Below are 23764 nucleotides of genomic sequence, written 5' to 3' on the forward strand. Positions count from 1 at the left end.
CATAGTTGAGAGGCGCAAAAGGCAGAAACAGGAGCAAGATATGTTGCCAACTGTTGAGATTCAAGGCTGCCTGTAATAAATGAGTGACTTGCACACGCAAGGCTGGCTCGCAGAGAAACCCAGGCGCGTGAACTTGCGTCTGTGAACGTTCTCGTCTATGATCGCACGATCTTATTGATTGACTGAAAAAAAAAAAAAACGAGCGTGCGTGCATGCCGTCTAACGAGCTGAGCTTGCCGAGTCTTGAACACTCGGCAAGTCTCTCACAGGTTGGAGCGTAAGAGTAGGGTTCTCATTACTTGCCCTGTCATTCATAACAAGAAAAAAAAAAAGGCTTGTCGGGGCGTTGCGAACTACCAGAAGAAGTAGACTTCCCGCCGCTGGCACGGGTGCTAAAGATCGATGGCTTTGCGAACTACGCACGGTTGTGCATAAACGTTTTCTAAAGCATATATCAAACCCCGAAGTCAAGGCTTCAGAATATGGGCTGTCACTCTGCTGCACTTCCTTTAGGGAGCTGCTGCGCATACTTGCCTCAAGGTGGAAAGCGGCATGCTTGCTCCCAAGCGGATACGAGAGGCTATGCTAGAGGCGGGCGAGCGGGTGGCGTGTTCACCGATAGTTCTCGAAAATGACGAGTTGTGACACTGCACGGTTTCGAAAGTTTAGGCAGTGGCGCGTAACGTAGCGTGATACAACCGCACTGGAGCGGAACAGCTGAGCATGCATGGGTATGATAATGAGTACGCTCGACAGTAACTTTGACTGCGAGTGCCCGTTAAGCTATAGGTAGCACTAGCTCTCACTTTCCTTCCTTTTTTTTCATATAGGAAGGGCAGTACTGCATTCAAATTAGGCCTCGGCGTTGTGGCTTTCAAAATTGTCACCTGTGGTGGGGAGCATGGCTTTTGTGAGCTAATGAAACAGATCAAAAGGTGAACGCATCGCAAAGGTACTGAGAAAATCTTCCACGTACGAGCAGCTCACGCTGTTCAGCGAACATTTCTCCCGATGCGAAGTAGGCAGCGTACACGATTTTTGTAGCGTTGGGAGCAAGAGTCCAAAGACGACATCATCAAGAAAGAATGGTAAGTTATTCTCTCATATTCGTGAAACGCGGAAGTGTCGTAATGCTTTCTAGCGGTTAAAACAGGCGCACGTATGAAGTGTACCACTACGTTTCGGCCACAATGCCTAGGCTATGGCGAAAAGAAGAAGAAGAGAAAATAAAAAACATTTATTTCGCACCCGCTGTAGTGTTCAAATTCTAACTCGAAGCCGTGCATATGTGGCAAACCGTAGGCCCTTCTGATATTCAGCATTTTGTGGCATTCAAGATGCCCCGCGCTTTATGTGGCATGCTTTATCTGTATTTTTTCTCTCTCTCCCATCTGCAAACGTTCTTTAATGTATGATATGAGTGCGCTCGAAACTAATTTTCTCTCCTATAGTGACCGCTACACTAGAGAACACTAGAAGTATGTAGCATTCCCTCTCACTTTCTTTCCTTTTTCGTTAACGTAGGTCTGCGAAATTGTCAATGCCGGGAAATTTAAAGAATTTTATCAGCTTAAGGAGGGAACTTCTGAAATTTCACAGCCAAGTACGACGTGTGCTGCAAGATTGAAAACCACACAACGCACGAATCTCCCCGCTGAAAGGTAAAAAACCACATTGGCTTATCACAGCCGGAAAGTAAGAAAAGAAAGATGCCGCACTTTGGTGAGTTGCATCGGGCATAGGCAAACTGGTCGCTTGCGTTCGAAGGCGCCAAGCGCCTCCAATAATTTATTACACCAAAATGTAATCTTAAATCTAGACAGCACATTATACTTCTTTGCTTTCAAAGTTAGCCAATTAAACCAAATGGAAGGCTCGAGAAATTAACTGCGTTACAGTAAAAGGCAGTGAGTACACTAAATTACTGATTACTACGCCAGCGTGACTATCGGACAACAGCCACTGCTCCGAGCACCCCAGGCCATTGTGTTATCTCCATTTGTGTCGGCAACCAGAGTACCGTGATTACAGTGTCCTTCTTTTGTTTCTTTGTTTTTCTTGCCTTTAGTTTTTGCAGCTTATAACACCGCATTTCCATCCTGAGGGCCACTCAGGATCCGAAAGGAGACAACGGTCCAAGATTAAGGGACACAAAGCGCCACTCGTGATCCTGCTGCTATCAGAAACACGACAGCACGTGCACACAAAGAGAGAACGTGGTGACGAAGGAAATTGCTCGGTGCTTACGGTACTCAATTCCCAGCACGACGTCCCTGAAGTAGGTCCATGCTTGAGTCTCAGACAGGGGCGTACTCGTCGGAATCTCAATCACCGGCCTGCAGCAACGGGCACATCGTAGAAGAAACGCTTTATCCAGTGGTGGCAATCTACGGTTCAAGGCCGCGACATGTGCGTCCACCTACCACCGAATCAGTATTTGCGCAAGCCTCAAAAGATTGGTTCGCTGTACGAGGTCACAAAAGAGACGAGAGTCACAGCCAGGCCTCGGAACAAAGGAGAAAACACACAAGCGGTTCCTTTCGGAATTAATGTCGTTATGTCCTTCTGTTAGGCAGCAGCACTGGTGGCGGCTTCGTTTCCCCTTGCATTCAGAGAACAATGGAGAAAGAGAGAAAAAGTGTGTGTGTGCCCGCGCGCGTAGCTGTGCGGCCTGATGTAGTTTGACATGAAAGCTACTTGTATAACAGCGACAAAACAGCAAGTTCCGCTATTCCCGTGCGGCTATTCTTAATTCAGGTCGCAATTTATTTGCCTAAGCTCCAACCATCACGTGGCAGTGCAGTACGGTGAATCAAGAGCTAAATGACAACTGCTATTACCTTACTGTCACACTGAGGGACGGCAATTGGCATTCCCAAACACATGGCTTGTGAGAGGCTCTAGAGACGATGGCTTCGGAGTGATTTTTACAAACTAGATACGGCGTAAACCTAAGAATTACAAGGTTGCGCGGAACATCATGCAGTGATGTTCCGCGCACTGGAGAAGTCCTATTCCTATGCCCAAGTATTCCCGTTTTCCCCTACGTCCTAAAAACATCCCTGCCAGTTTCCGCGCACATACACACACACGTGTTTAGATATATAAGAAGGTGTCCGGTGCAACTTTTGCTGTTTATTTTAAAACGTTTTGCGGTTTATTTACCCTGCTGGTCGGACCACAATACACTGTGACCTCAGTTTCTAATGTGTAACTCTCTAACGTCGCTTCCCGACATATCTTCCATGTAATCCGAGCTATAGCTTGAATTAGCGCTGGTGGCTCGCAGCATTTTAGCGATTCTGAGTAGGTCACCTTATCGAATACTGACGCACCAAACTACAGTTGCCGTTTTGTACCCAACAGCGCACCAGCTTTTCAACAACAAAAGCAATTAGAACTTGAAGTAAACTGACTCGTGCACTGAAAAAGATGTGCTGTCGGTTGCCGAAGCGATGGCTCGCTCAAAGGCATAATTCTAATATTTAATTCATCAATTTTCAAATTACCAGCAATATTTCAGATTTCCGTACTCCCTTTCGTCGTAAACTGCGGCCAAAAATTTCCCGAAAGAGGGAAAGTTCCGTGCACAGAACGCGACTGTTGTAAACACTCTAGCTCGAACAGAATTTGTACAGATGTGCCAGCCAATTAGGCTCGCTTATTTGGGTGACGAATAGCGTTTTCGCATTTTTAAAACAACTGTTTTCTCTATACAGATCGCTCTTTGTGTCCCAGGCTTCTGGGAGAAACACGAACAACTAAGGCAAATTTTATGGGCGATCTTGACTTCACTCTCAGCCATTCTAACATGAAGCAACTATCTTTTATTTACCAATTAGCTTAGGGTTTACATTATCAGAGCGAAGTCACTAAGCTGTGAGCGGAATCCAACGGGCTCGGCTCTCTTTCAGAGGTGAAGGGCAGGTACATTGCGTTTTTCGTGGGTTCAGTTTTCTTCTAGTTCTAAGGTTGCAATCGACTATACAGTTTCTTTCTTAGGTGACATAGTGCTCTTCACAATAACCTTATGCATACTGCCTCCATCGGAATGCTGCCGTCAGGGCTGAAAATCCAGCTCACAAACTTTCCCTCAGCGACATTTCACCATCGGCACTGAGTGACCGTGCCGGTTGTTTCACACTGTTTTAGGCAGCTGGCTCATTTGCGCATCATTCTTTCTGCGGTGTGTGATGTTTCACGTAATTTTCGAGTGGATAATATAACTGCTTTGTCACGCTCCAATAAAGCAAATTAAGCGCCATTTGGGGTCATGGTATCGTCAGGGTAACACGTGAATGGTACCAGGTAATGGCAACACGTGAAGGATACCACGTAAGCGGTCGTGGTACGAGATAAGTTTGGCGTCATGATACCGCTTTCACACAATTCCTGGTTGTGACATCTACAAACCTGCACTTGGAAATTCAACTTTGTAAAAAATAAAAACTAATAGATTTTCATACTTTCTTTCTCCTACGCTTAAAAGTTTGATAGGTTGGCTAATTGTAACTTTCTTGCAGTCTACATGTACAAATAATACACCATTGGTCTGAGGTATTGTAATCCCGTATTAATGCCCATGGCTAACTCGTGCCCCGTGCAGTGGCCACAAGTATTTGTCGCGAGCTTAGCATTTGTAGTGTGCCGCAAACATGAGTTTCATTTGAACGCATACACGAGCTCTTGGTACCAAGAAATAAACACTCTTACAACTACCAGTGTGGCAGCGATGAAAGTTAAAAGACGCCGAAGGTATATAAGACCACGGTGCTTACCCTTTCTCGAGGAATTCGAAGACTGGAAGAAAAAAAGAAAAACAAAGATGGTGTACTCATCGACTATGGAACTTCACACGACAAGAATTGATTCACCTACCACAAGATCTTTTCACGGGATGAATAAAGCTGGGCTAATGTAACAGCAGCACTGATATAATTGTGACAAAGTCATCTAAAAGTCATTATTCAAATTGCTGATGATGTTACCAAATTTTTATTTGCTGCATCGCGTTTCAGACGCGTTGTATGACGTTTCCGAAACCCGACTCAATTTCCAATTTCTAGAAGACAAAAAAGTGATGAATGGCAGGCATTTTTTACAACCAATAAGATCATATAATAGCTAATTGGATGAAATAAACTAATATGAAGGTAAACTTAAACGTGGTCACCGTAACAGCGATATTTGCACTAGCGATTTCCGAGTAAAGCTTCCAAATGTGTAGAAACAAGCGCCAGCTTCAAGCTCTCGGCATCCGTCCGCTAAAGTTTACAACGACATGAAGTCAATACTTAATATTTATACAGACACAAACTTGCAGTGTTTCCCGATATGAGACATTAAGTAGTTAAGTTGAGTTGAGTTGTACTCAACAAATTTGAGGACTTGAAAGCAGCCATACACAATCAGCTTCTTTACCAAGTTTTTTAATATGAGCCGGATTGTAATTCCATTAAACGCAATTTATTGAACTTTTTGAGGTTGTAATTTAGCAAGCACGCATTTCATTGCTACTATAGCATTACTAAAGCTTTTAATCGTACACGATTGGTGATCTTTATTATATGTCCCTTGCTTGAGACACTTTTCGAGCCGGAGCGTCTGAAACCAGTAAAGCGGGGATAAAATAACCTGACGGCAGATCACGTGGTCTCTTTTCATGGAATGCACGGGACGCCTGCATCGCCCACATGAACACTCTCTAGTTAATTTTGTTTTGCAAGGAATACGTACACTGGCGAGGTCTGCATGCAGCGCTTAGGCAAACAATCAGTCTCTGCGCCAGTACATCCCAACCCGAAATCTTCAAGCACGTTTTCTATTTATTTTATTTTCGTTCCACTTTCTGGCATCTTGCGTACGTTGAAATACCTGCATGACTAACCTTGTAGCGTGCTCAACCTGAACCGGCAGCCTTGTTTGCATTTGTCTTTCCAGCTATCTACGGCTTGCCTGGATCGATGCATTGGGTACCGAAATAGTATCGGTTTAGCGTGCGCTTCAGACATATCGCAGCTGTTGCCCTGACTGGTTCTCCTCCGTTAACTTTTCCGACATTTCAGCATGCACAAAGTTTTAAGAAACAGTGCATTTCGTCAGGATTGTCCGTATGACGTGCAAAGTAAGGAGGAAGGTAATCAACGAGGACGAGAAACACTGATCCTCACACAACTGTCTGTTTTATTTCCATAATTACTTTCAATTGTCCTTTCCATGGTAGGAAGACACCAATTATCCTAGGGGCTGTTATGCCGCAGTACAAAGGCAAGTGCTACAACTTTTGCAGCGGTTCTTGACAGGGATCAACGTGGGTTTGCCACAGTCCAAAAGGCATTGGGGCAGCGCCCATGGTTTGTTCGTTAAAAAAAATACTTGAAAGCATATTACTCCCCAAAGCTGCGAGAGTATGCTTAAACCTTCCTTTTTCAAGTTTCTTCACAAGAAAGTGCACAAAATTTGTTATTCTCCCTTATTCGAACAAATTATTGCACAACATATCTGTATTTTTAGTTTCTACAACTTGTGCCATTTAGTTTTGTGATCAGTCAATCAGCCTTTTTTAATGCGAATAGCATTCTTTGCTTACTTCCGCTTTTTTAAATCTATCTATCGATCTATTTATCTTATTCATCTAACCTCTTACGCTTACCCAGTGACGTATGTGCTCCTGGTAGTGAAGCGGTCGTTGTTTTCTATTGTCGTCATTCCAGCTTCGTGATATGTTACTGTTGTCAGGTCGTCGTCAACGTGCATTCTACCCGGACCCAGTGGGCCAAGTTGTTCAATAGCTGGGGCTACAAGGTATGGGCTCTTGGTCGTGATGGCGTCATGGTCACTTCATCGCCATCATTCCAGTCTTGTCATGCGACACACGCCATACCGTCGTCGTGACGCGACCATCGTCATACAGTCGTCATACATTCGTTGTCACACCACCATAGTGAAGCCGTCATGGTCATCCAATGGTCGTTACCCCAGCCTCGTGATCTGACTGTTGTCATGCTGTCGTCGCTACGCCTTCTACTCCAACCCAGTGGCCCACGTTGCCAAGTGGCTTTGGCCACTAAGTATGTGTTTGGGGTCGTGATGCCTTCGTGGTCATTACATCAGTGTCATTCCAGCTTTTTCATCCGAATCTCGTGATGCCATGATCATCACGCCACTGTCGTCGAACAGTCCTCATTATGCCGTTGTTGTCGCGCTGTTTTATCATTGTCATCACTTCAGTCACGCCATCCAGTCGTCAGACCATCGTGGTCATACCACCTTCGTCGTTCCGTCGATGTCAATATTTCCTCGTCATTGGATTGTAGCCCTACTATTGTCCTCCAATCGTGATTATGCCACGCACGTCCTGTCATTAACGTCAGATAGTCGCTATCATGCCTGCATTGTCAGAACGCCGTCGTAGTGATGTCATGGTCGTACCAACTTCGTCACTGCACTTTGTCACCTGACTCTCGTCATGCCGCCGTCGTCATGCAGGTTTCGTGATACAGTCATCGTCACGCAGTAGTCATTATACATTCGTCATCATTCCTTTGTCATCATGTGTTGCCATGTCACTGTAATCACTGCATCGTCATCATACAGTCGTCGCCATGTATTCCTTCTCATGCCTTCGTCCAGATCCCGTCGCAGTTGTTCTAGTCATCGCTGTAACTTGGACGTCCGACTCTCATCATGATATTATCGTCACGCTGTCGTTTCAGTGTCGTCATCACTTCAGTATTGTCATCCTATTGTCTTCATGCCATGATCGTCATACCATTTTCGTTTTTCCATTTACATCACTGCCAGTTCTTCATTCTATCGCAAGGACGCTGTGATCATTCAATCATGATTATGCCAACGTTGTCATGCGGATGTCATCATTGGGTCATCGTCACGTATACGCTATCATGCATCCTCAACTCAACAGCTCTGCTGCTGCAGTCATCATCCCGGCGCAATCTGAGGAAATCAAATTAAGAACTTCATGTGTGACCACATCGACGGGTGCAGAACTCGCGGCGCTCCGTGCTGCACTTGATTTCATTAAGCAGAAACCACCGCAACAATGGGCAGTCTTCAGTGACTCCAAGGCAGCTCTTCAGTGCATACGAAGCCTAATGCGCCACGGACCCAATGAACAACTGGCCTCAGAAATTCGGCAGATATATCATCAAAGCTATGACAAGGAACACAACATAATCTTTCAGTGGCTTCCAGGACACTGTAACATCAGCGGGAATGACCACGCCGATGAAGCCGCCCGATCTGCACGTGAAAGTGGTCAACGAGTCTTCATTCCGCTTTCGCGAGCAGACGCTGCGGCTGCACTGCGATTGATGTCCCGTGAGTGTACTTTGCCCCTGTGGGACTCCAATGTTTTCACCATGAGTCGGTTGCGTTCGTTGTCTCCGGACATACGGATGCACCTCCCGCCTGGACTGCCACGACGTGAACAGACCATGCTTTACCGTCTGTGGCTAGGCATTGCCTTTACAAACGCCTATGCTTTCCTCATAGGAATGGCCAACAGCCCCACGTGCGACACATGTAACATCGACGAGACGCTCGCACACATTATCTGTGTCTGCCCGCGATACAGTGCTGAGAGACAAGTGATGTGCAGAGTACTGGACCAGTTGGACAATCGTCCACTTTCAGAACTGAAAGCTTTAGGCCAATGCTCCGAAAGAACATCCGCGTTGAAGGCCTTACTCGCGCTATTAAGGTTCTTGCGGTCTACGGGGCTTCACGACAGACTCTAAGAATGCCGCCCCCTACCGCTCTGTAGTGTACGCGCTTTGTTCGTGCTTGTCTCCCTTTCTTTCTATCTCCCCCTTCCAATCTGTTTCTCTTTTTATCCCTCTTAACCCTTCCCCCTGCGCAGGGTAGCCAACAGGAACTACCTCTGGTTAACCTCCCTGCCTTTCTCTGCATTATTTTCTCTCTCTCTCTCTCATGCATCCTTTGTCATACCGTCGTCGTCAATCCGTACTAGTCATGCCTTCGTCATCATTCGCGCTTCTTTATCCGGTTTCTTCATATCGTCGTGGTCGTGCCATCATCGTCACTCCTGCTTCGTCGTTCGGCTCTTGTCAAGCCGCCATCGTCATTCTTACACAATTGTGATCCGACTCTCGTCATAAAGTCATTCTCACATCATTGTGATCATAGAATCGTCGTCATCCCATTCATCCTGATGCCGTTGTCATGACGTCGTCGTCATAAAGTCGGCGTCATGCATCCGGTCTCATACCGTCGTTGGAATTTCGTCGCGGTCGTTCCATCACAATCGTTGTAACTTACATCCGACTCTCGTCATGCCGTCGTCATCATACAGCCGTCTTCATAGCGCTCCCATCATGCCACGGTCATCCTGCTCTCGTTTCACCGTCGTCATCCTTGCAATATAGCCACCCCTGTGCCGTGATGCCGTCGTCGTGATACCGCTTTCGTCGATTCATCGACGTCATTTGTTCGTAACTCTATCGTAACCATGCTATTGTCATTAAATTCTAATAATGTCGCTTTTGTCATGCCGTCGTCGCCATTGCGTCGTCTTTACGTGGATAACACTGTGCATAGCTTTGTCATACTTTCCTGGTCATGCCGCTGCAGTGACGCCATCGTCGTTATTCCGGCTCGTTCATTCGGTTTCGTCATACCTTCGTGGTTGTTCCGTCATCATTACTCCATCTTCGTCATCCGACTCTCCTCCTGCCATCGACGTCATTCCATCGTCGTTATACAAGTTTCGTGATACACTCATCGTCACGCCATTGTGACCATACACTCGTCTTCATCCCATTGTCCTCACGCCGTCGTCATGCCATTGTGATCATGCATTCGCTGTCATACCGTCCTCGGGATGGAGGCGAAGTTCACTGTCATCATTGTAACTTCGATATCCAACTCTCGCCACGTGGTCGTCGTCATACAGTTTTCATTATGCGTTCGTCTTCACTCTGTCATTTCACCATCTTCATCGCTTCAGTACCTACATCCCACTGCCGTCAAGGCATTATCGTTATACAACTTTCGACAATCTAACGATGTCACTCCTAGTTCGTCATTCTATCGTAATCATGCTGCGGTGATTCAATCGTGATTTACCGCTGTTGTCATGCCAGCATCATTATTGCATCCCCGTCACCTATATGCTATCATGCATCCTTTGTCATACCGTTTTCACGCCGTATTGCTCGCGCCATCGCCGTCAGTCCCGCGGCTTCATCCGGTTGTTGTCACGCCGTCATCGTCCCGCCGCCGTCGACAAATGGACGCCGTCATCTCAATATCGCCATGTCATTGTCATCACACTGTCGGTGTTATACCATTCATGGTAAGGGTTGTAACAGTGCACCCAAGACAAGGACAATAGAAGGAATAAAACGACGACACAGCGCTGATGCGCTGTGTCCTTCTAATGTCTTTGTCTTGGGTGCGCTGTTACAACCCTTACCATGAATCCCAACCAACTGGCCCAACTTGCCGTTATGATGCGTTATACCATTGTTGTGATTTGGGAAGCTACGTATCACTGTCATGCCGTCGTCGTTATTCCGCTTTGTCGTTCGATCAATTTAAATTCCTCGTCATTTCATCGTCACTGTTTCAGCCTCATGCCTTCGTCGTCATACGTCTATGCTGATGAGTAAGCGAGTGCCACGGCGATGCGGGACCATATCGGAGTTGTAACATACAGCCAAAGCGACAGAGCTCTAAGAATTACCACTACACATGTCAAATAAACCTGACTCCTGGAATATGGTTGGTCGCTACATTGTTCAACTGGTATTTGCACTACCCTCGACAGACATCGTGAGATGAATTGTGCCGTATTTTTACTGACATCTTGTCAATGAAGACAATAAATAATGAGTTGGATATTCATTTGTAGTTACCTAATTAGTGTTGTCTACAGAGTAATTACTGGTGCTTTCTCAACTAGACTATAAAAATGTGTACTTCATTTCCTTCTTGCAACGTGATCCATCCATCTTTAAGTTTGGTTCCCGTTAGTGAGGACACTTCGCATGTGAAGCGAAAAAAGAACGAAGTTAATGAAAGCATCGCGAAAAGGAAATCTAGGATATACGGTAAAAGTAACCGCTTCTGCTTAAAACGCAGCACCTTAAAGGTGCGTACCTGCTGACAATCTGCTTCACAACTCAGATGCTATACCTGCTGTCGAATGCGCAGTATATTATGCGCGATACAATCTAGCAAAACGGGATGCCAGCTCAGCAAGTGGGTTGTGGCTCAGCTTTTTAGGACAGCGACACCGTACTCACAAATATTCATTGGTATACAAACTGGTCTGAGAAAGATAACTTCCGTGCTTGAAAATATGCTACGAAAAGCCAAGAAAGCGAGCAAGACCAGACATCTAGCATCTTTTATTTTTAGTGCACAACCACTTCTAGCCTACCAACCTGGATTTCACCTCTGTCTCTGTAAAGCCTCTACATAGGAGCATTTTTTCACGCTCGTTTCACCTGCACAGCATTTATTCTTTTCACACACATGGACGCGGTCGTATGTGTGAAATAAACATGGAATGTTAATCGGGATCGTCGTTGGAAATGTCTAAAGAAGAGCTCAGCGCAGAGGCAGGGGGAGTCGACCGACGAAGAAGTGGCCAAGCGATTGCGACTGCAGCAACAAAAGAAAATTCATGGCGTTGAAACGAGCCAACGAAACTGCCAAAGAATGACAGAAGCGATTGTACGATGGCAGATTGCCCAAGCACGTGAAGAACGCCGCCGAAACGCATGAACAGCGACAAACCCGACTAGCTGCGGACGTTGCATACCAGCATCACAAGGCCAAGGAGCGTCTGTATTTGCCAACGGCTGTGACGGTCACCTTCAAGAGGGACTTCATCGACAACCAGTTTGGTTTTGCGCGTTCTGTGTATGACAGACTGAGACACAAGGACTTGGACTGCGTGACGGCCCCCATGCACACGACCTTAGCGTTGGCTTTTCCAGACGCTGAAGATTCTCTTCGTTTATCGTGTGTAGAACCTGCAAGTCTTCACTCACCCAAATTAAAGTGCCTTTGTAATCCGTGAGCAGTCGGTGTAAATTTCTGCCAAAACCTGTCCACCTCCTTCTGCTCAACTGTATAGCAGAGCTCATCATTTCCCCTCGCAAAGCCATCATGCAAATGCGAGGGTGGTTCTATAACACGGGCCAGTACGGCGTGAAGCCACAAAACAATCTTTGTGCAAGTATGCAATCCTCCTTCTCCTGTGTCCACCGAGTAACCATATATGCATTATGCAACCCAATATGCAGGACTATGCGTATCATATGTGCAATAAAACAACAGTTTAACAACTACATCGCAACTGCAAATGATTTATTAGCAAAACAACATTATATCAATGCGTAACTTGGTGCAAGAAAATGGCTAATTTGGTACAAGAAAATGTGCTTTCGTACGACATTCTGTCGTTGGCACAGCCAAACCGTCCGTATAATTTTTTTTGACGAGCACGCATTTAGCACGCCAACTTACCCATGTACAGGTTATCGCTATCAGGGTCGTCTAAAACCTGAAAAATAACAGAAGAGAAAAAAAAGATATGCGATTATGGATAAAAACACAACAAAGGTCTCTAGCAGAAATTCAAGTTCGGTTCCTTTGCGTGTTATTAACGAGCAGAAGCAAAGGGACGCACTTGGTTCTAATAAACTTGGCTTACGTTTGGTTCGCGCACTATGCTGCCACAACGCTTTTACAGAGGCAAGCAACATGAGAAGTACGAACTTCACAATGAATCTCATTTTATTCTTTATACATTGATTTCCCTAGATCATTTAACACACACAAAAAATAGAAGATCACTAAATATGCAAATACTATTATAAAGTCGCAAAAACTTTCCTAAATAGTGCCTGATGTCGCAATTCCACTGTGCATATCAACGACTGGACGAGGAGGGCATTGCCTGCACTACACACAGCTCACCGCGATGAGAACACATTTATTTCTAATTATCTTGCTACTAATGGTGCAGTTGTCGAATCTGTCTATTAAAGAAAGAAGAAAATGCGAATGAAGACCGTTTGATGTGAAAGATAGCATTTGGGAGTATCTGAGACTGAAGTGGGAAACCTTGCTGCGAATTTGTGAACTGATGCTTCAAATTAAAACGTTCAATCTAACATTCCACAAATTCATGCTCTCGATCCTAAGTACGCAATGATGTTTTGACATTATTTTACTGCTGGCAGTTGCGCACTCGCAATGATCATCCTTGTTATAATTTTCAAACACGCAATTTATGACCTCAGGCTAGCATTCCAGTATCATCAACACTAAAAGAAACGCAAAGTAGCAGCAAATATTAAGGCAATATACTAGGCAGCATTCGCTGAGTAAATCGAGCAAACATCGAAGTTGCGCTACGGCATTGTCATTTGTTATTTGCACAAGAGGACTTACTCTATACAATGCACCAGTTATTATACAGCATCATTTAGGAATACACTAGGCCAGCCATCTCCTTAGGCAGCCTCTCAGTGGGTTCAACTGAAGATTAGCCACGTTTCGAATAAGTAAATGCAGGCAAAGCAAGATAGTACAACATGTCGTACCTCAGACGTCAAGCTAGCATTCCAGTATCATTAACACTAAAAGAAACGCAAAGTAGCAGCAATTATTAAGGCAGTATACTAGGCAGCAGTCGCTGAGTAAATCCAGCAAACATCGAAGTTGCGCCACGGCATTGTCATTTGTTATTTGCACAAGAGGACTTACTCTATATAGTGCACCAGTTATTATACATCATCATTTAGGAATACACTAGGCCAGCCATCTCCTTAAGCAGCCTCTCAGTGGGTTCAACTGAAGATTAGCCGCGTTTCGAATAAGTAAATGCAGGCAAAGCAAGATACTACAACATATCGTACCTCAACTAACTTGACGATGTTTGGGTGATTCAATTTTTTCAGGACGGCTATCTCATGGTAGACTTGGTCCAAGGGATTGCCGGTGCTATTGCTGCGCCCTTTGCGAGGGGGCGGCTTGCGTCCTGCGTAACAACGACTGCAATTATTCAAGTGCGTGAAATGAAGGAAATAAAAAACTATGCGAGAAAAAATATTATCGCGCAACGCCCCACTGCATGTTCACTAAAACACAAAGTCCTAAAAGCAGCTGATTTTTCTGCGAATACATCGCTTCCCGTGTTTCATGTTTAAAGGGCTATGCCCAATTTAATAAGTCATTTGCAGCCCTGCATGAGCCGTAGGACTCCTTAGCCAACAGGAAGGCCGAATGACCCTTGAGATGTGTTCAACAGCGCCTCGTTGTCTGCTCCGCGGCTGCTGAACTTCCTCTATAGGCGACGTGCGTGCGCAAATGTTCTGATGTGTCACGCAGTGGTGTAATGTACCACGTATCAAGAAAAAACAAAACTGTCTAATCCCGCCGTTAATCAGACACTTTCGCCCAGGACGGTATCACGCTGCACAAGGATATTGCCCGTCTAACCCTCGTACCTTCGGTAGTGGTGCAAACGGCTTGTGAGCAGAGTATAGGGAGAATGTCTCGCAATAGCTATGCGTCAATTAATGCAGGTAAGTCGTTCTATGCGAAATGATTTTACAGTTTGTAATGCCCTTTTTATTTTTATTTTCAGTGTAGTCTGAAAAGCTCGAACGCATTACCTGGCTTCAACTAATCGTGTAACCTATCTGAAAGTAAGCACCTTCCGCAGAAATGAAATATGTTAGACACATATCAATTTCAGTTATTTATTATGTAAATACTGCAACGAAAAGTAGTAAACAAATCTAAAAAAGAACGGTTAAACACTGACAGGTTAATAAGGTTACGGTAAAATTAGGTTCAATGTAAAAACGTTTCAGTGACGTTTCATTTCGTCTGCGCGGGTTACGCGCAAGCGTATTGGTGCTATTTCCTTCTCGTGCAAGGCGCGTAGAATCTTTAAAGAATGCTTGGAATGTGTGTAAATGTGACGGTATTTTCAAGGCTTATTTTTTTTTTTTGCTTTCTGGACGTTAAGCCCGTTTTTTAGTTTTATATGAAGTGTAATGTGCCATCACGAAACATGGCACGGCACTGTAAGGAAACGCGCCGTCCTTATTATTTCAATCAATTTGGCAATGTACTGTTTACGCTATTCAGCTTCCCCTTCTTCCTCTTCCGGAGTCTCCAGGGAACGCCAACCCCGCACCTTTTGCAGAATTTGTTCCGTTCGTGCTCAGCGCTCGACGACGAATTCGGGATCGGACGACTCGCGCTCGGCTTGCTGCCGCTTGCGTCGCTGCTGCGTCCATGGCGCACGGCGCTCGGCCTCTCCATCACGAGATGAACCCGGTACGTCCGTAGCGCACACAAAACCCGTAGCAGCTGCCAGACGAGGTCAACCCCGCGCGCCTCCGCCTACCCTTTTCCTCCGCTACGCTTCGCCTCCTTTCTCCTTCCTCTCTTCGCTCAACGTAACCTATACTTTTCGCTAGGTGGCGCAGCTTTTCCACGCCCTCAGCGCTCTCCTCCGTACTTTCCCTCGACGCGCGATTCCCTTTTCCACCTCCAGGCGCCTTCCTCCTCCGGCGCTCGCTTCCCTCGCGGCAACGCACGTAAGCTCGCCTCTTTCCCGTACGGCGCATGCACGCTATCTATCCCTTAAAAAAAAGGCAGAAACTCCCAATTGGGGAATAGTGTGTAGCATCCCTTTTAATCATTATTTATTGATCCCAGAGTCTGGCTGTGAATGCAATACAGCCGTATTTTAAAGTGCAAGCTACTTCAAGAAATATCACGCACACTATGACGATATCCCCAGTAAACTCATTTTTACTAAACATATTGTGTTTAGGTACAATGAAAGGAAATGTTCCTGCAGTTTTCTTTTGCTCTCGCATAATTTGCCAGCCGACATGCTCGACTTGGATCCAACGCAGCGTCTTCAGATGCTTCTCTTTGTTGTTCCAGATGCAATTGTCTGGTTGCGTGCGTTATTCGCGAAAGCCTACGGCCGAGTTCTAAGTGCGCCTCAATGAGGCTAAATCGAAACGCGCCAAGAATCTCAACGCACTCGCTTGCCCGCGAGAAATTCAGTTGTTCTATGACACTTGTCGACGCATGCATCCGTGACGTAATGGTTTCAATATAAGGCTTCTATATACTGGACATCGTGTGTTCGAATACCGCCATCGGATGATTTTAATGGTGGATATTTCATTGTTCATAAAACACTACTTTGTTTAAAATGATGAGTTTACAAAGTCACGAAGCAATTTTCAGCAAGAAGGACCAAGTTTAGCAAATATGTGTATTAACCATCACTCCTAAAATATCGCCTCGTAGGTTCGTGCGCCCAGTAGGTGGCAGTAAGCATGCAGAAGTTTGTGTATTAACAGAAATTCACCTATTCAAGCCGAGATGGCGTTACGGGTCTTTTGTGACACGAAACGGAAGGACGAACGAAACAGAACGGAGCAGAAAAGATGATCATGGCGAACTAGCCAAAGAATGCTACGCAATAAAAGAGTTCAGGGCAAGAAACTTTATGGGCCCATAATTGAAAAATCGTTGAAATCAAGGGACAACAGTCTACATCCCCTGACACGCTTCTTGGCGCTGTCCCTCGTTTCGAGCGCGTTTTCAAAAATCAATCAGTACCAGGTCGACCGGTGTTGAACTGTTATCAATTTATAGTCGCGAAATAACATCGAACGTGATTAAACGGGTTATTTCGCTTCACTCCACAACATCCTGCTTCAGCGAGGTACCATTAGAGGTCATTACGCTCAACAAATGCGAAAACACGTTTAATGTCCAGAAAAGCCCGTGCTGGTTAGCCACAACTTCCTGGTGACCTAAGCCAGCCGTCTATGCTTTCTTTTCGCCTGTTTCAAATAACAATGCACAGGAGAACCTGATCCTGAGCGCGGAACTCCGACGCTGCGTCATTACTAAACAATATAAAAAAAAAACTGAAGTACCAGGCGACACTCACAATGTCGGCTCTTTGAAATAGGAATCTGATCACCGTGAGAAACTATGGCTAGTTTAAAACTTTCATCGAGTAAGATGAGACTGCAAGAGCTGAGGCTTCTGCAATAAAGTTAAAAAAAATGCGGTTCCCGAAAACTTTAGAAGCAAATGAAAGATTTATTTTTAATCAAACGCCAAGCCAACTTACCAAACATGCCCGCCCTCTTCAAAAGCTTTTTCTTGGACAAGATCTTCATTGCCTGTGTCATAAAAAAGATACGAATAAGTAAAAATTACACGCTGCCTTTCATTTCGCACGCTTAATGCAAAGGTAGAAAATAATCTTCAGAAGTTACAGCAGGCATGGAAGTAATCGCGAACCTAATGCAAAAGTCAAAAATAATCTTCAGAAGTTACAGCAGGCCAGGAAGTCAATAAGATACGTGAGCTGGGCAGCGCAAAGATGAAACAAAAATAAAGGACGAGAACAAATGCCCCACGGCATACGCACTCGACGTAGAACTAATGAACGCTAGCGAAGCAAATAGGAGTTCAAAGTCAACATTGTCAAGGTTATGCAATACTAAGAACAAGGGTCTCGTGTATCTCCAGTGCACACGACGTTCGTCAATACTAATTTATGTTCGTTATATATTATTGTGTTTATGGCGAATAAAAAGCGGTAGCCATTTACCCAGCGTACATCATTGAGCAATACAGACAGAGGCAAAAAAAAAAAACAACTAAGTACTTATAAGGAGGCCTTAATCAGACGTAGCTGGGGTCCTCAATAAAGTTTTAATGCTGTTATGCCGTACTGAGGGCACGCGCACCAAAATGCCTAATAAGTATTCTAAGAGGAGGAAAAAAAAACTCTTTCCCACGATGATGAAAGACGAACGATACGTATTCAGCATTTTAATGTGAAGGTCTCGGAAAGCAACTGGACATTCTGCTCGAAGCAGAAGTGATGGAGGGGTCTACCACTGCGCTGGATTGATTTAATCGTTGAGGTCATTACACGCAATATGTGTTGGTAGTTATTATGGCCATTTACAACGTTTACGCTTAATCTGATTAACAGTGGGCACACTGATATCCGTTGTTTCGAAGACTGTCTTCCTCTTTCATCTCTTCAAGCAAGTCTGTGTTTTTAGAGAATTACCTATGTAATGAATAGACACGACGAGGTTTCCATTAGGAGACAATCATATTGCAAACATGTAGGTGCAATGTTGTAGCGTATAATTGCGCAAACAAATAAAATATTTTCAGACTACGACATTGATGATTACTCTGTGCTATCAACTGCAGACATACATTTGATTTTGTGTTGGGAAAGGAAAGCTAAAAAGAAACACTGAATCAATTTCAACTGCTAAATATATCCTTCAAAAAACCTATGTTCATTAATTTCGTGGTCATAGGTTTATCACTAGCAAAGGAAATAATGAGCAGTATTGCAATTTTTGGAGCCGGCATACCAAGTCAGGAATGTCAGTGTGACATTGTCAAGAGGCGTTATAGTTCAATTGATAAGACGCTCAGATAGCAGAGCACCGCAGCGAGAGTACAGAGCGCTTCGGCAACACAGGCACAAGGCTTCCAGCCACTCGTTGTCGTCGTCTTTCTCGAAGCAGTGCCTGCTGCTCGTTGTTCTCCAGTACACATCTATAATTAAAAGTTATTTTCTCGTATTCGGGCCACTGCGGCAACGTAGCCTGCTTGAATCCTGCTCGGTTTGGTCTTTGGCTATTTAGAATAAGATATCATTCATTTTTACTGATATGAAATTGACTACGCGCGTCAAAATATATGACGTCATGGTAGGCTAGTGCGCGAACTTGAAGGTGGCGTCGCCACCTGTCTGTCATCTTTTCCGCTTCTTGGCTTGCCCTATCTCTCCCGCTGGTAAAAGTGGATATTTGGAGTTATTGAAGGGTGCTTTACTAATAGGACTCAGAAACTCTTTCTGTTTAGTACTCTTTAAGCTTTGGGACACCAGCATCTCCCCAATTTCTAAAAAAAAAATTAATTATAGGGTCTTATGTGCCAAAACCACTTTCTGATTATGAGGCACGTCGTAGTGGGGGACTCCAGAATTTTCGACCACCTGGGGTTATTGAACGCGCACCTAAATCTAAGTACAAGGGTATTCTCGCATTTCGCCCCCCTCGAAATGCGGAGCTGTGGCCGGGATTCGATCCCACGATCTCGTGCTTAGCAGCCTAACACCATAGCTACTAAGCAACCGCGGTGGGTGTCTTCCCTCCTGTTTTCTGATCTTTATCCATCTGTCCATTGCTCTTTCTGCTCAACTTGGTCTTCAGACTATCGTAGGTGTGGAGTAAATATGACAAAGCTAAACATTCACTTCTACAGAAGATGCCAGTACAAAGTATACGCGCTAGTACCGCGGAGGCAGCATGATTACGCAATAAAAGTCGCGAACACCCACAAAATGTAGAAGATATGGAGGCACCGAGCCATGTTTTTGCATAAAATTCTCGATTTTGCACTTTGTTTGGCGCTGTCCACCTGGTGTTACTAATCCATATATGATGTCAAAAATATTATGCATCAATCTGGCACGACGGGTTCTAGGTAGAGTGCACTTCATTACCGGATTCGTTTCCAGCATTTATACTAGGCTCGAAGTTGCTGAGAACATCGCGCTTTGAATGTTAGACTGCACACAGATCGTTTCTGCCAATGCTAAATCTCTTTCTTGCTGATTTTATGCTTTCCCTCGCTTTGGTCCTGACAGAAATCCTGACAGAACAATGTCAGGACTTCTTACAGGTTAGATAATGATAACTTAGTTATTCGGATTTGAAACTTTCACGCCTGGTCCTTTGTTTTTAAGGGCTTTTTTGCTCATGATCGCTTGGCTCTCTCTCCTCCTTCTATGCTGTACTCCCCAACTTCAGTTGCCGCATCTAAAATATTTCTGCTAACGTATCACTGAGTACCTTAAGGTATCATTTTCTGCAGTACTAAACCCTCTTACTCTTTCACGTTTATAGCAAGAGAATAAAATGTACTAATGGGGTCTCATTTTGTTTCAAAAATCGAAGTCAAGAGGCAGCTTTAGCTCAGGTGCTCCTTTCTAAATACATGTAAAAGGAGAATTCGTCTTTCTCGGCAACCATTTCACCAAATTTGACGAGCTTTGTTGCATTTAGAAGAAAGGCTTAAAATATAGTGACTGTTGATTTCAAATTTTTGATTTATGTCGTTATTATTTTATCATAAATTGGCAAAAATAAAAATTTTCGAAAAAGAAACTATCATGTGTACAACTCTGTAAGTCAGTAACGAAAAATGATAATACAATTATGTGAACTGCATATAATAGTACATATAAAGCGCACAAAATTGATATGTTACACATGAATCTCAAAAAGTTAGTAATATGGAAATACAGCTTTTGCAAAACCTTCGTACACAACGTAACAAATTCACGTAAGCTGTAAAATGACATATCGAATTCGTCCGCTTTCAGTTGTCGAATGGATGCCGCTTACAGAACCACGATATCTGTTTTTGATGCAGAGCTATGAGTATGTAAACTTCGTGCTTCTATATTTTTTTCAAGCTTTCGAATATTGGAAAATTCTTTTGACAAAATTCAGGACCTAAATCGAAATTCGCATTCAATAGTCTCTAGCATTTAATTTTTTTTCTCACATGCAATAAATTTCATTAAAATCAATCCACGCGTAATCTCAGAAAAACGTTTTTTGCGTTTTACATGTATTTGAATAGGCCGCATCGGAGTTGGGCCCGAGCTAAAGCTTCCTCTTAAGAGCGACAGTTAGGTCTTAATGAGATAAGCTCAAACCATATAGCTGCACTAGTACTTACATAATGGCTGTCGTCTTCTTCACTGTACGCCAGCTTTACAATACCGAAGGAACCCTGAAAGATCAACAAGAATTAGCATGTAAGAGCAGATTGGCATGGATCCTTCCGTTCGCTGTTGTGATGTCATAAGTATCGTGCCTGCATTCATGTTACCATTACCGAAAAGCAACTGCTCCCGGGAGGTTGGAACCACCAAACCGAGCAGCAATAAACCAGCCTACAAGCATCTGCTGTCTACGAAAACTGTCGCTAAATCAAATGCTGTAATATATATCGTTGATCCTGGCTGCAATATAAGATGCCAGTTCGTCGCACCCTTGTCCCCGTCTTCATTACTTTCCTTTCAATACCTAAGGCGTCAAGCACTGTGCGTCTCAAAATAGCATTGAAATTGATATTTCCAGCATCTTGTGGCACCGCGCTATTCAAATACCTCTGTGTACCGATACTGTGTTGGCAATTGGAGCCTCAAAGGTTACGATAACATAGCTCACGGAAAAGTCGCGTCAGGAATGCTTTCTTAGAAAGAAATTTTTGACCTATAATTCACTTGCATGTTTTCGGGTTCCGTCTTTTCAGGATCCGGGGATCTTCGGACACCGTGTTATTTAACGACGCGTGTGTAGCGATATTATGCCATGTTATTGTTACGGCGACAACTTGCTCTCTCCGGCAGAGCTAATAAATTGTGCAGTGGGTACTGCCAATTTATGTAGGAAAATAAGATCTGTAATCAACACAAAAAAACTTCAGGTAATATTTAATAATTAAGCGGGTAGTTCAACATTCTGTAGATGTGAAGCTACCCGCCGTGGCTCAGTGCCTGAGATATTTCTGTTCCTGAGCACGAGGTCGACGGCTCAAGTCCCGGTCGCAACGGCCGTCATTCCGGTGGCGGCTAAATACAAATCCCTCGCGAACTGAGAGAATTAACTTTGCATTAAATAACAACAAGTGATTGAAATTCATCCGTACTCTTCCCTTAGCCGTCCCTCTTAACGCACAGTGGAGTTTTGGCATGTTAAACCACACAATTTATCATTGCTTTATTATATAATATTATTCCCAATGTGGAATTGAATCCAATCACTTCAGGAGACACGTCATCTTAGCAGAAAGGTATTGCGGATAAGCTACAGAGATTCTATATACCCGGTAAGGATGTTGCGGCTCAATGTAATAACCTTTTACTCAATTTCTCCGGCGGCTTTCATCTGGCATGCGATACAGAACTGTGCTAGACATCGATGTATGTCGCGACTACTTCAAATCGGTGGCAATCTTAGGATCTCTTACGCATTGATATGCCCCCAAGGGTGATCGGCTGCAGTTATGATATTGCAAGCATTAAATGCAATATCCTTGTTCATTGAGGTACGCAATGAATTTTACGTAATCGAATGTTTGACGAGTGACTGCCACAGAATATACAATGTTTGATACCGCTAATAATGTCTTAAGGGTCAAATGGCCTCGTCGGCTCTAATGCCCGGTATATAATTGGGAACATAAGAGCAACACAATATGTGAGACAGGTAAAGTGCCGTTTCAAATGTCTCGTTTCGTTCATTTGGCGAGAAAACATAAATTAGAACAAGAAAATTAAGAGACAAGGCCCTGTAAATAGAGCCGTGTGTGTCTGCTCTATTGTGTCCGATATGTGGTCCTTTTCGGTGCTGGAGAGCGTCATAACAAGCTTAGATCACTCTCCAATTCCTTCAGAATGCAATGTTATTCGTCTCTAGCAATATTCAACTAAGTGGAATCGACGAGCCGCTCACAGAATTCTTGTCGTTATGGCTATAGCAGGAACACGAGGGCAACTTCACTAGCAGTCTTTGGTTCTTGCGTTTTATGTGGATTTACAAAGCGTACTCTCCCAGTAAAGGTTGCCGTTTTGATATTGTAGAAGCACAAATTACAGCTACAGTCGAACTCAGCATTCCTTTAATCGCGGCTTCTTGTCTTCCAATACTAGCTAAAGTTTTTCTTTGTAACGATCGGCATAGTATGCAGCCACACGTATATAGGTCCAGCTTACCTGTCCGATCTCCTCCTTGAGCCTGTACTGGTTGAGCTGCGTGTAACCCTTGTGGGCCTCGATGGAGACCCTGCGTGACTCACGTATACTACGGCCGAGCCGAGGCGAAGACGAAGGCGAGCTGAACGGCGAATAAGGGAGTGCCGGATACAGCGCCCGCTCAGGACCAGGACCCACGAGATGCGAGTCCTGCGTCGAGGACAAACGGACAGAAGGATTTGAGTTTCGAGGTTGTAAAGAGTGTCTATGCATTCACTTCTCGCAGAGTGTACTTGCAGAGGGCTTTTCTTTGATTTACTTACACTTTATATGTGCTCTCAAAGGTCGTTGGCAGGTGGAAACTCTTAGTCAAGTCCTTGCTAAGGGGCTCCGCGTAAGCGGTATGTTGCCGATCTCGCATAAACCGCTTCATTGTATAAGTGCATCTTCAAGTAATGGTATGTTTTCGTCACTTTAGCGGTGGTTCATCAACTGCCGCATGGGTTGCCTTCGCAAACGTCTGCAGTCAACTGATGACGAAAAAGAAACACCTTAAGGCTGCCTAAAGGCACTCCATAGATCATGTGCGGAATCATCGGCATGGTTTCAGAAGCTCCTTTAAGTGACCTTAATCAGCCTTGCGAGGATTCCTTGATGTCCCGAAAAAGATGGAGAAGGAATCGAGCACAACACATCTGCAGCATGCTGCAACCTGACGCCTAGTGAAGCGGTTTTCCATGTATGGTTGAGTCCTGCAAACTGTGCTCATTCGAGTGCTAACTGTAAATTTAATTATTTTCAGAATCGTTCAAATTTGTGCGGATATTGCCATTACTTCATATAGAAAGTGTTAGTGGTGATAACAGTGTGAAAACACAAACTCTTGAGAAACCGACTCCATTCGCA

The 23764-nt window shown here is 44.4% G+C and overlaps 1 protein-coding gene across 2 annotated transcripts in view; it reads right to left on the reverse strand.

Moving 5' to 3' along the window:
• LOC126541853 (calcium/calmodulin-dependent protein kinase kinase 1) overlaps positions 1-23764 on the reverse strand; it is a 253171-nt gene that overhangs the window by 28338 nt on the left and 201069 nt on the right. For both annotated transcript variants that reach the window (XM_050188798.3, XM_055076341.2), the window contains exons 5-11: positions 22880-23068; positions 20839-20892; positions 17180-17231; positions 13917-14038; positions 12520-12556; positions 4779-4800; positions 2248-2336 (exon numbers count right to left, since the gene is read on the reverse strand). In XM_050188798.3, coding sequence (XP_050044755.1) covers positions 2248-2336; positions 4779-4800; positions 12520-12556; positions 13917-14038; positions 17180-17231; positions 20839-20892; positions 22880-23068 — 565 coding nt within the window. The remainder of the gene's footprint in view (positions 1-2247; positions 2337-4778; positions 4801-12519; positions 12557-13916; positions 14039-17179; positions 17232-20838; positions 20893-22879; positions 23069-23764) is intronic.

This window comes from Dermacentor andersoni, chromosome 3 (assembly GCF_023375885.2).
Source record: "Dermacentor andersoni chromosome 3, qqDerAnde1_hic_scaffold, whole genome shotgun sequence".
Taxonomy (NCBI): Eukaryota; Metazoa; Arthropoda; class Arachnida; order Ixodida; family Ixodidae; genus Dermacentor; species Dermacentor andersoni.